The following is a 12,332-nucleotide window of genomic DNA, read 5'->3' as shown; positions in this document are numbered from 1 at the left end:
TGCCAATGTGCTCGCCTCCTGTATTTCTCAAATATTTTCATTGGTATTGGCATAAATTCAACACCCCTCTCTATCAATTCTGATGCACCTCTATGCCTTTCAACAAACCTTTTCGCCATCTATTTGAATGACATTCGCATCATGGCAGTGATAGGCAATCCACGTGCAGACTTCAATAACCCGTTGAAAGACTCTGACACATTTGTATCCAGGGTTCCCTATCATCTGCCACTATCTGCATGCAATGTCCACCTGTCAAGCTCATGTCGCATCAACTAATGATAGGCTCTTTCGTCTTTCTGCCTGATCGATTTCATGCGCCTCCTGAATTTGCACTCCTGGTGATCAGTTGCAGCCAACCACATTAAATCATGCAAGTCCTTGTTGGGATATATGCCTTCTGGAAATTGGCCTTCAGGTGTCTCACACAGTAACGGTGGTATGCATACGGTTCCTGTCATTCAGGCAAATGCTGTATAAAACTTAAAATACTACCATGCCGATCAGATATTAAACAAATACCTGAACATTGTTTGACAACATGATCCTTCAAGTGGTTGAAAAATAGCGTCCACGTTTCTTGGCTTTCATTGACACAAATAGCAAAAACTGGGGGAAATATACCTTCATTACCATCTACTGCAACGACGATCAACAACTTAATATCAAACTTTCCCTAGACATAAGTGCCGTCTATGGATATTACCGGCCGGCAATGCACAAAATCATCAATTGCTGGTTTGACGGCCCAGAACACATATCTGAATATATGTTCTGATATTCCAGGACTCCGTTCAAGCTTCCATTCAACAACAATCCCGAGGTTAAAGTGTTGCAATACGGCCATGTACATGGGTAGAGATGCAAATGACTTATCCCAGTCACCGTAAACAATTTCAAACGCACGTTTGCGCCGGAGAAATGCTTTCTTTTAGTAATGGTACACCCATATTCCTGGTGGACAAATATAATACACTCTTTGATCTTGTACCTTATGGAGGCTTTAATGTGTGGAATCAAGACAAGAGAAATCAAGTCAACATCCAAGTTAAAGTGATTCCCGTTGAATGTGTCCATTTCATAATTGTGGGTGCCAATGTATTTATCCACAACCCACATATTTGTTTTCTTCTTCCTCGCACGCACCATCCAATTACAACCCGTAAAACATCTACGGCAAACAACATTGTATACATCCGGAGATGACTCTCATACCATCATCTCACGACACTCTTTTACACTTACATTTTCACTGCCCTGATTAGGCGCGCCTTATCAGGAAAAAGCATGCCCAAGGACAACACCGTTGGTCTAAATTCATCCCACATTGCTGTCCGTATTTCATTAATATCCCTTGTGAGGGCATCCACATCTGGCATACTTGGAAAATGATCAAGGTAGGGAATATGCCTTGAATGAAACAGTATGTGGGACTCGTACACTCTTGGTCTAACGAGAGGTGGAGCATGCTCCCCCGTCTAATCAGGTTCAACATTCTCTTCCTCCTCATCATCACCCTCGTTAGGGAAGGGTGTGTCATCTCCAGACTCATCGGCATTGTTGTCATAATCGCTATTCTCTTCCTGACTCTGCGTACCTGCCAGATCCCAATTAAAATACGTCGTCTTCGGGCAATTGAGTAAGGACATGACCATCAAGTTACTCGTTTTCACTGCACAACCAAAGAAATAATGAGTTACTCAAATTGGTCCAAACAATATATATAACTTTATATATTCACTTACAAATCATAATGTGTTGATATCCCATGATATACATTATCTTGTTGATGTTGACTCCCATATGGACCACCATGATCCAACAGACCAGTTAAGGAAAAGACGCTATATATATTTTGGTCATTATACTTTTTTTTTCATATATTTTTGTTCTTTGAGTCCAAAAGAACCACATTTTGGTTCTGGACTCACGGGATCTCCTGGGAATTTCAAAAAAAAAAAAAAATACTGACAACCAAGTCAAAAAATGTGTTGATTTTTACGCCTACTTAATTGATTCTTTGGTTTGGCTCAATTTTTCGGTTTTTCTTGAACATCCCTAAGTACCACTCAAGTGGGAACGGGCCGGGTTTGATTTCTCAGTCACCTACCCAATTACAGACGTGAGACCACTCTGTAGTCTGTATTCCTCCTCCTGCATTATCCTCCCCATCGATCATAATTCCCCCCTTCACCCGAAAACCCTTCATCACCGGCGAATCGCTAATTCAAAACCCTAAAATCATCCCTGAGTCCTCTCGTTCCATTCCTCAATTCGATAATCTGATCATCAAATTGTTGAATCAAGATGGTGTTAGCACAATTAGGGGGGAGCATATCACGTGCTCTCCAGCAAATGAGCAATGCCACAATCATTGATGAGAAAGTTCTCAACGAATGCCTCAATGAAATTACACGTGCTCTTCTTCAAGCTGATGTTCAGTTTAAGCTTGTCCGTGATATGACTACCAATATTAAGAAAATTGTTAATCTTGATGATCTTGCTGCTGGGCACAACAAGCGTAGGATTATTCAACAGGTTAGTTTTGCTTTTAGTCTGATCTTTTACGCCAAAATTGAATTTTTGCTTATACATTTGCTTATTTTGGATTGTGTGTATATTTTTATTTGATTTTTCAAGTCAACATTTGAACATTTGCATATGTTGTATAATTGGGGGTTCGCTGTATGTGTCTGATGTCCTGCACTATCTTAGTGATTGGCTTTTCATTTGAATAAAATGTAATTTACCTCTCAGGGACAAATGAACCTTCAGAAATGTGCATGTTTGCTACTAATTATACTCCTCTTTGCTTAATTATACTTTTTCCTCGTCACATTTTTCCATTGACTTCCGGAAATAGCCTCTCTGCCCCTTAATTATACTACTCTTACTCTCCCCAGACCCCACTTGTGGGAAATTAACGGGTTTGTTGTTGTTGTTGTACATTCTTCCATTGACTCAAGACAATTTTCTTCTCTTGTATAGGCGGTCTTTAATGAGCTCTGCAAGATATTGGATCCTGGGAAGCCTTCTTTTACACCAAAAAAGGGGAAACCCAGTGTTGTCATGTTTGTTGGTTTGCAAGGTGAGTTGATAACAATTTCCACTTTAAATTTATATCATATGATACCTTAGCAATTTGGTGACTATCACATGACCAAGACTTTGCTTTTTAACGACAATAGGAATTTGCGTGAAGACATGTTGAATCCCCTTCCAATTTTTTTCACTTTGTAAGATGGATAACCTTATTTATTTTGTAATTTACCACAGGGTCTGGAAAGACAACAACATGTACAAAGTATGCATACTACCACCAGAAAAAAGGTTGGAAACCAGCTTTAGTGTGTGCGGATACATTCAGAGCTGGTGCTTTCGATCAGTTGAAGCAGAACGCCACAAAAGCCAAGATACCCTTTTATGGAAGGCATATCCTCTTCTCAATCTCTTAGTGTCACCTTCTCTTTACAATTTTATAAGCTTGATGAGGCTACAATCATCGTGAATGTTCCTCCATCCTTCTTTTTGAAGGTGTTCTACATATTGGTTGGTTAATTAAACTGATAAACAATGTCAGAGGCTTAGGGATCAGAGATTTAAAGTGCATTTAGACAGAGAATTGGAAAGTGCAAGCGACTTTTTTGCTAAGACATGTCAAAAAGATTACTTATAATAAAAAAAGACTCGTCAAAGAGATTAAAACCAATACTGCCAGCTGACTGAGAATCATTATGCAATATCTAATCATGAGTCGTAATAGTGAAACAAAAGTACATAACTCGCATTTATCTGCTTATGAAATAGTTTCTTCAAATTTGGCAGAGGATTGCATATCTATTTGGGTTCACCTTTTGTTATCAATTTGGCAGAAGTCCTTATGCTACCTGCTTATGGCGGGAAAGTCCTTAAGCTACTTTGCTCAAGAGCTCACCACTGAGAAACCAATGATTTCTTCTTCTCTTCTTTTATTTTTATTTGTTCAAGTCAAATGGAAGTGGACAGTTGTTTGACCTCGGTTTTGCATAGTTGCTTCACCCTTATGAAGAATAAAAGAAGCTCCTCATCTGTTTTTGAATGGATTGAGTAGTCTGCTATTGCTGCATATTTGCTGCTATGAATTAATAATTAATCAATTAGGCTCTGCTGATATACTTTTCCTGTTCTAAGCAACACTTTATGCAATTTTGTATTTTGATTTAATGAATGTATCTGCAACAGCTACACGGAGTCAGACCCTGTGAGAATAGCTGCTGAAGGTGTTGAAACATTTAAGAAGGAAAATTGTGATCTAATAATTGTTGATACCAGTGGGCGCCACAAACAAGAAGCTGCTCTTTTTGAAGAGATGCGACAAGTTTCTGAAGCAACGGTATGTTTTATAATTCTCCAAGTATTTGGTTAGCTTTTTTAAGAAATGCTAATCTTTCTATTTGGTTTTCCAGGAACCAGATCTTGTGATATTTGTTATGGATAGCAGTATCGGTCAAGCTGCGTTTGATCAAGCTCAAGCATTTAAGCAAAGTGTCGCAGTTGGAGCTGTAATTGTTACTAAGATGGATGGCCATGCAAAAGGAGGTGGTGCCCTCAGTGCGTAAGTATGCTTGCTACTGTTGTAGCACTTACTATAATTTATAATGCCTTCCTTTGGTAATGAGCACACTTGTATAACTAAACAAAATATGCCTTTGAGCACGTCAGGGCAACTTCAGGGGTGACAACTTTGAGCCATGTTAGTTGCGGAGCTTGTTTGGTCAAACTTCTAAAAACTACTTATTTTAAGAAGCACTTTTGTCGAAACAACTTTTCTGAAATGTACTTTTAGAGAGAAGCAGTTTGTGTTTGGCCAATTTATCTGAGAAGTGCTTCTTTTAGTATTTGATAAACAAATTGTGTATGGCCAGTCTTTCCAAACAGTGCTTTTGAGTGTCAAACAGTATTAAGGTTCTTTTTACAATTAGTATTATTTGAATGGAGAAATGATTTTAAATATTCTTTTATGAAAGGCTGTAAATAAGTTTTTTTTATTTAGTTAAAATTTTAAAATAAAATAAAAATATAAATTAAGGCTTTTAATCAATAATAGTTAAACAAATAAAAGGAAGAGGAGAAGAGGGTTGTAGTTATATTTGAGGGTTGTATAGGTTAAATTAATGTGAGATAGTTTGGTAGATATAAATTTTTAGTAAGGATATTTTTGTCTTGAAAGAATCAAGTTTCTGCTTTTGCTTCTTGGAAGAAGCAGACCCAAACAGCAGAAAATTGCTTCTGCAAGCACTTTTTTTGGGGGTACACCTTAAATCTCTGCTTTTGGCTTCCCAGAAACTTGGCCAAACAGGCTAAGCTTTCTGTTAATTTAATTTTTTGGTCAGGTAACACACATATTTTTATGATCTCTTTCAGTTACATATGTAGTCGAAGCTATTGAACATGTTCCTTAGAAAATTATTATTCTTCATCTGACAAGTTGAAGCCAAACAAGTAATGCAATTTGTATGGAAACAAAATGACATGCTGTTTAGGGCTTGAAATTTGAAGGTTTCTTATTGGTCCGTACAACACTATGCCATACTTCTGCTGTTTCCTGTCTAGGATATACACATATTTCCTGAAGCGTAGATTAAACTATGAATTCTACTGCCCTGTCCTGATATGGCCATCTTTTGCTTACAAGCACTTCTTTTTCATATTTTCAATTTCTAAATTAGATCTAGTTTCACCAAAATATTGCAATGAAATTTTTAACCTGATTTTGGGAGTGAACAAGATGTATTTATCTGTCTCTCTTCTATTCAGAGTTGCTGCAACAAAAAGTCCCGTCATATTTATTGGAACTGGCGAACACATGGATGAGTTTGAAGTTTTCGATGTTAAGCCATTTGTCAGCCGTCTTTTAGGTTTGCATCTCTTTTGTCAATTCCTCGCCTTTGCTCGGACCCATTTTCATCTCCACTGCAATTTGATTTTCTTCCTGAACCAGCTCCTGCTTATTTGTGGTACTTTATGTTGCTGATATCTGTTGTCCTATTGTGTCAATCTCTACCAGGCATGGGCGACTGGTCTGGGTTCATGGACAAGATACATGAAGTTGTCCCGATGGATCAACAGCCTGAGCTTCTTCAGAAGCTATCGGAAGGACACTTTACCTTGAGGATAATGTATGAGCAATTTCAAAACATACTTAAAATGGGCCCCATTGGCCAGGTTTGTTACTTGCTTGCTTTAAATTTTCTGATTTTCTGAAAACTTTCTCTTTTTCCATCGTTTTCGGTGTCAACCGTCAACTTCCTTAACATTTTGGTTGGAAAAGTTTCATCACTATCCAATTCATTTGGAAAGAAGCAACTTAACTATAGTCCATCAGCAGGCGCACTTATGCTATTATCTTATGTTAATAGTTTCTTGAGTCCGTTTGCTATTTTTTTTTCCTTCTTTTCTTTCTGATAAACCATAAATATTTATAAAATAACTTACTGCAAGCTCAAGATCATTTTCTAGTTACTTGAATACAACTGAAAAGGATTTGTCAACCCTGACACTTTTGCTCCCCCCCCCCCCCGCCCCCTCTCTCGTTATAATCTTACACGTTTTTTATGTTTCTTTGTGGTATAGGTCTTCTCAATGCTTCCAGGATTCAGTGCAGAGTTGATGCCAAAAGGCCGCGAAAAGGAAAGCCAGGCAAAAATTAAACGATACATGACAATGATGGATTCAATGACTAATGAAGGCAAGTGATCTAATTCTAAAAGTTTTACGCATTAGTTCGACGTTTTGATTTAAAATTCTAATACAATTGCAGAATTGGATAGCTCCAACCCAAAGCTTATGACAGAATCCCGAATTATGCGGATAGCTAGGGGCTCTGGTCGCCAAGTGCATGAGGTGATGGAAATGATGGAGGAATACAAACGACTGGCAAAGATATGGAGTAAGATGAAGGGGCTTAAGATTCCAAAGAAGGGAGAGATGAGTGCCCTGTCTCGAAATATGAATGCGCAACACATGAGCAAAGTCCTGCCCCCTCAGATGTTGAAGCAAATAGGTGGCATGGGTGGTTTGCAGAACTTGATGAAGCAAATGGGCGGAATGGGTGGAATGGGTTCCGCCAAGGACATGATGGGTATGTTTGGTGGTGGAGATAAGTAATATGATTAACATCAAAGCACAATTTACATCAAAGCACATTTTTACTGGAAAAGCATCTTAACCTCGGAGCTTCGTCTTGCCCTTTGTATTATTGGTCATAGATTTTGGAATTATAGGAAGCAGATCATGTCAATAGAAGGAATTTGTTATGATTTTGCTGCTTCTTGATTTTCTTGCTGTATTTATGTAGTCACTAGATATCCCAATATACATTTTCTTAGATTAGAGAATGGTCATACCCCTCCTCCCCTTCCGTTTGAGGAAAATATCTCAGGTATTCGCGAATAGGTGGATGGGATGTGTCCAGAGTACAGATTGTTTGAGGAACACTATAGATGTCAATCTTTTCTCTCAGTAGGCTTTTACTAGAGTGTTTCTCGACTCTCCAAATAGTCTCCGGTGTAGAGATAATATTTTTTACACTATCAGTGCATAGTTAAACTCCTTTTTTAATATAATGAGAAATTAGTTGGCAGATTTCTTGGTATGATTATGAATGATAACAAACCTAGACCACCTAAATATACCCTTCTCAACTTCTGTGACATATTCAGGAATACCTAAGAAATGGCACACAAAACAGATGTTTATTTTAACTAACTCCCTAATAGGTAATGTGAAAGTATTGACAAACAGTGGCTTTGTCGTGTAGAATTATTCCTCAGGCTGGATTAAGCATCAGAATTCCACTGACCCTTATTTAAAACATGGGCCAGTCACTATCTTCTAATCAAAGGGGCTAACAATTATAAGCAAAAGAGTCTAAAGAGATATGATGCTTGCATAAAATGACGCGGAAAGCAATATGATTTGAAAAAGTTGTAGACATCACGCAAAGCTACCTAAATTGCTGCCAAAAAATTCCTTTTATCCTTCTCCAACTAGTCAAGAAGCTTGTTGGTCTTCCAATTAGAGGCGGATCTAGGATTTTAATTTTATGGGTTCAACATTTAAAGTTTTTAGCATTGAACCCATTATAGTTTTAAAGGTATGGGTTCATATCTTCTTTTTATTACAATTATAGTGATTTTTACAAATAAATTTATGCTCTACGCTGAAATTATTGGGTTCAGTTGAACCCAGTAACTCTATGTTACATCTGCCCCCGCTTCCAACCGTCATCTCAATTCATGACTCGTGATCTTTCTTTTACTCAATAAATATTCTTTTCGCCAATATCTTTTTTTCCAACATCTAATCACAACAACATACCCAGTGTAATCCCACAAATGAGGTCTGGAGATGGTAATATATATGCAGACATAATGCTTACCTTAGTAAAGATAGAGAGATTATTTCCGATAGACCTTCAACCAACATCTAATCACAACATGAAGGTAATTTTACGGATGATCATACAACTTATTGTCTATCGGACTAAAGTTATAAGTGGTGTCACGTGGAATATGTAAAGTGAGTTATTGATGTAGTTATACTAACATCACAATTTTATACATTTAGCAGCTTATTACTTGGTTTTCCAACATTAAATTTAGCATTTTCAGTTGTCTATTTATCTTCCGTTTTTAAAATTAATTTCATGAGTTTGGAGCAATAAACAGAAAATTGAATCACGATCTTGAAATTATCCCATATACTTGACATTGTTGTAAAGATTGATTTTGAACTGTCAAGAATCAATGAAAATTCTCAACAAGTCTATACACTATTCGGTTGACTCTTTTTCCTAGTCTTATTTTCTTCTCTTTTTCAACCCCCTACCCCACCCTTGTCGAGGAGATGGAGAGATGTGCGTTGCAGAAGTGAGGGACCAAATACCACAGATAAGGTTTTGAATGGATGACAAAAATATGGGTCACAATCTATGTGGAATTTAAGAACCATATTGTCCTTTTCTTGTAAGACTAAGTTTGTCATCTAACTTAGATGGTAATGTGTGAATTGGACTTGTCAGAATCTTCCCTTAAGGTAAAAATTCTTACTTTTTAACGTCCTTGCAAGTCAACAACGTCGCTATTTTGCAAGACACGTTTTGAAAAACTACTACATTTCTCCACCTCATACTCATATGTTCACAAACTAGTTAAGTGAAAATGACCATTCAAATGTCAAGGCAAGTTATGTTGCGAATTATGTTTATCCTTAGAATTTTTTTGTCTATCGGAAACAGTTTTTCTAACCCACCCGAGTAAAAATAAAGTCTGCATACACACTACTCTCTCGATATCCCACTTACAAAATTATATTGAGTTATTGTTGTTTAGACTTTTCTTGAATATTAACCCTTTTTATGATGCAGCTTTCGTTGGTATAACATAAGCTGCATCATATGACGATCTCGAGCAAGGAAAAAGCGATAATAAGAATTGAATTTACTTTTTATTGTATGTGAGACATCACCGATATCACTAGGTTACAAAGAGCAGTTGGTGATAATAGAACATTTTAGGTTAGGGATTGGAACCTAGGTGGTATTAAAGTTACAATTTCTTCTTACAAATTGATATATGGAGTTTGTCAATTAAATCTGGGGGCTAACTCACACCCCAAAAGCTAGTTCGAAGGGAGGAGAATTTTCCAAGTCTTATAAAGAAACCAGGGATCTCAATCCGATATAATGTGAGATTCATTCCATTCATCACCTCCTCCCCCCTCCCTTTTCACTCCCAGATCTGGACCTTCTTTATCCGAGGTTCCACTGACCAGTCTGGTGCATGCACATTAATCATAGACCGGGGATATTTCCACTCCCTTCAATTGGTAGGGCATTCAGCTAGCCCTCCTCTTCTGGGGACTCACATTGATCACGGTCTGACTCTGATACCCTGTCACATTAAGCCTTGGATCTAACTCACACCCCTAAAGCTAGTTCGAATGGAGCAGAATTATGCAAGCCTTATAAGGAGATCATAAATCTCATTCCGGTCCGACGTGGGATTCATTCCATTCATTAGAATTCAAATTTCACCATAAATCTACGTGGGATTCATTCCATTCATTAGAATTCAAATCTCACCATAAATCTTCAATCTTTTATCTTCTCCTTCTTCCTAGGTGACCTAAAAACGACATGACAATATCCGTATATAGTTTAACAAACATCGATCAATAGTATAGCTGAAAGTAATATCATTTTCCAAACTTGTACTGTAATTGTAGTAACTATTGACTATTGTGATGCTATGGTGTACCAAATTTAAATTTGTCGCAGATAGGGAGGCTATCTATTGAACAACTTTGACTAGTACGTAATTTGAATCCGTAAGCAACATATTGAATTTGGACCGCACTATCCATTCCTTGTGATTTTGAATTTGAAATTCTAATGAAAACTTAGACCCAAATTTATGGAAGAGATATTGCAATAAATTCATGAAGCTTTATGTAGCATGTTCATTGAATACACCAAAGACCTATTGTATCCGTTGGCCTGAATTAATTTGACAGACATTGGCTTAAATATTGTTATACATTCATTTCCAACTTTAAACTACGTTGGACTGGCCTGCAACGGTTCAATTTGTTTATTTTATTTCCTCTCCTATAAATTAAACAAGATGATTCTAAGTGTCAAACCTAAAAGATGGCATCGAGAATAAAATAGAAATAATTTTAAATATATAAAAAATTATTGCTTTCGTAAAAAAATTAATTAAGTATGTTTAAATTCAAATTGAAAAAGAGTAACTAATTATTAACAACAAATAATGCATAATTTAAATTCAAAAAAAAATAATTATTACCTAACCTAACTAACTTTTTCCTAAATTGCCAAGTGGCTTATTGTGATTGAAAAAGAGTAACTAATTATTAACAATAAATAATGCATAATTTAAATTCAAAAAAATAATAATTATTACCTAACCTAACTAACTTTTTCCTAAATTGCCAAGTGGCTTATTGTGAGGTTGCCACTTGGCTTAATGTGGATGCTTTTTCTTCTTCTTTTAATAATATATAGATTGGAAAAAAAAAATGGAGATGCTAGTGTGAAATGAGGACTAATTGTCCAAAAGTATTCGTTTTCAATGACTAATTAACCGTTCCAACAAATACTATCCACATGCAACATTAAGTCATGTTTTAACAGTTCAAACAATGATCTTGATTTATACCTTAGTTTGACTTGACTTCTTAAGCAAAGACTAAGTAAGTTTCAATGATAATGATGCCAATTAATTAATGATTTCATGAACCATAATTGAAATTGCTTAAAGAGGTGCAAAGACTTGTTCAAAGAAAGAAAACTATACGTTAAAAAGGACAAGGAAGCTTATACAGGAAATAACTTCCAATTGTCCTTATATTCCTCCAAGAGATCTAAACTACATTACTTCGGTTTGTCTTTATTCTTTTCTATTTGGTTAATTTGAATTATGAGCAAAACTGGCTCTAATTATATACCAAAATATGTAGCTTGGTCAAACAGTCAATTACGGTACGTAGCACCAGTTTGAAAAGTTCTTTGTTTTACTAACCCTAAAGCTCCACAAATATTATTACAACAAAAAGAACTAATCATTGCTTAGTGAACTTTCTTCAAATGTACCTAACCAATACTACTAATATTACAACAACTAAAAAACAACACAAAAAACTTAGTATAATCTCACAAATAGGGTTTGGGATGGTAGTGTATATGGAGACCTTACCGCCACGATGTCACCTTAAAAAGATGGAGAGGTTGTTTCGGCTCAGTAATTAGCCAAATAGTACATAAAAAGAATGGCTAGCACATTAAGAACTAAAGATAGCCAACCCCAATTACCTAAATACCATAATTTCATTAATATTTGTGCTAAACCTAAAGTTCTACAAACGTTACAAGCAAATTAAAGAACTAATCATTGCTCTAGTGAACTTTCTTCAAATGTCTAGCCAACAATACAGTAAAGAATAGCTAGCACGTTCTGATGTAGCCGTAGAAGAAATATAAATGTGAAATAAATCCGAGTCCACTAAACTCTTAATTCCGTTTTTATTTTGTTTACAGGTTACAAAATTTATTTTTTAAATAAAGAATACTAACGGAAGCCGGAAGGTATATGTCGAAGACGATAGGGGCAATTGAATACACCCTAGCCCTATAGATCTCCTCTGCCGATGCGGCGATGTCAATACCCACACCTTAATCCTAAAATTTAAATAAGAAATATTATATGAAGGGAAAGAATTACTAATTAGAAACAAGGACAAAAATTTAGGCACACATTTACTACCTCGTG

General features: G+C 36.3%; 1 protein-coding gene across 1 annotated transcript; it reads left to right on the top strand.

Moving 5' to 3' along the window:
• The first annotated feature begins 2,104 nt into the window (after window positions 1-2,104).
• LOC104216470 (signal recognition particle subunit SRP54 2) lies at window positions 2,105-7,514 on the top strand. The gene is made up of 9 exons (XM_009766509.2): window positions 2,105-2,538; window positions 2,989-3,088; window positions 3,277-3,430; window positions 4,222-4,372; window positions 4,446-4,594; window positions 5,797-5,897; window positions 6,047-6,204; window positions 6,613-6,727; window positions 6,800-7,514. The coding sequence occupies exons 1-9, from the start codon at window positions 2,308-2,310 to the stop codon at window positions 7,144-7,146; spliced, it is 1,506 nt and encodes a 501-aa protein (XP_009764811.1). The 5' UTR covers window positions 2,105-2,307; the 3' UTR covers window positions 7,147-7,514.
• The last annotated feature ends 4,818 nt before the right edge of the window (window positions 7,515-12,332 follow it).

The sequence above is a fragment of the Nicotiana sylvestris genome, chromosome 10, assembly GCF_000393655.2.
Source record: "Nicotiana sylvestris chromosome 10, ASM39365v2, whole genome shotgun sequence".
In the NCBI taxonomy this organism is placed as follows: Eukaryota; Viridiplantae; Streptophyta; class Magnoliopsida; order Solanales; family Solanaceae; genus Nicotiana; species Nicotiana sylvestris.
Note: the sequence above shows the minus strand (reverse complement) of the source record. Positions and strands in the feature narration are given on the sequence as shown.

Bases quoted from the DNA above. Each gene is read 5' to 3' on its own strand.
- LOC104216470 (XM_009766509.2), top strand. From the start codon at position 2,308: ATGGTGTTAGCACAATTAGGGGGGAGCATATCACGTGCTCTCCAGCAA. The intron at 3,431-4,221 runs GCATATCCTCTT...TATCTGCAACAG, and splicing joins AAGATACCCTTTTATGGAAG to CTACACGGAGTCAGACCCTG. The intron at 4,373-4,445 runs GTATGTTTTATA...TTGGTTTTCCAG, and splicing joins GACAAGTTTCTGAAGCAACG to GAACCAGATCTTGTGATATT.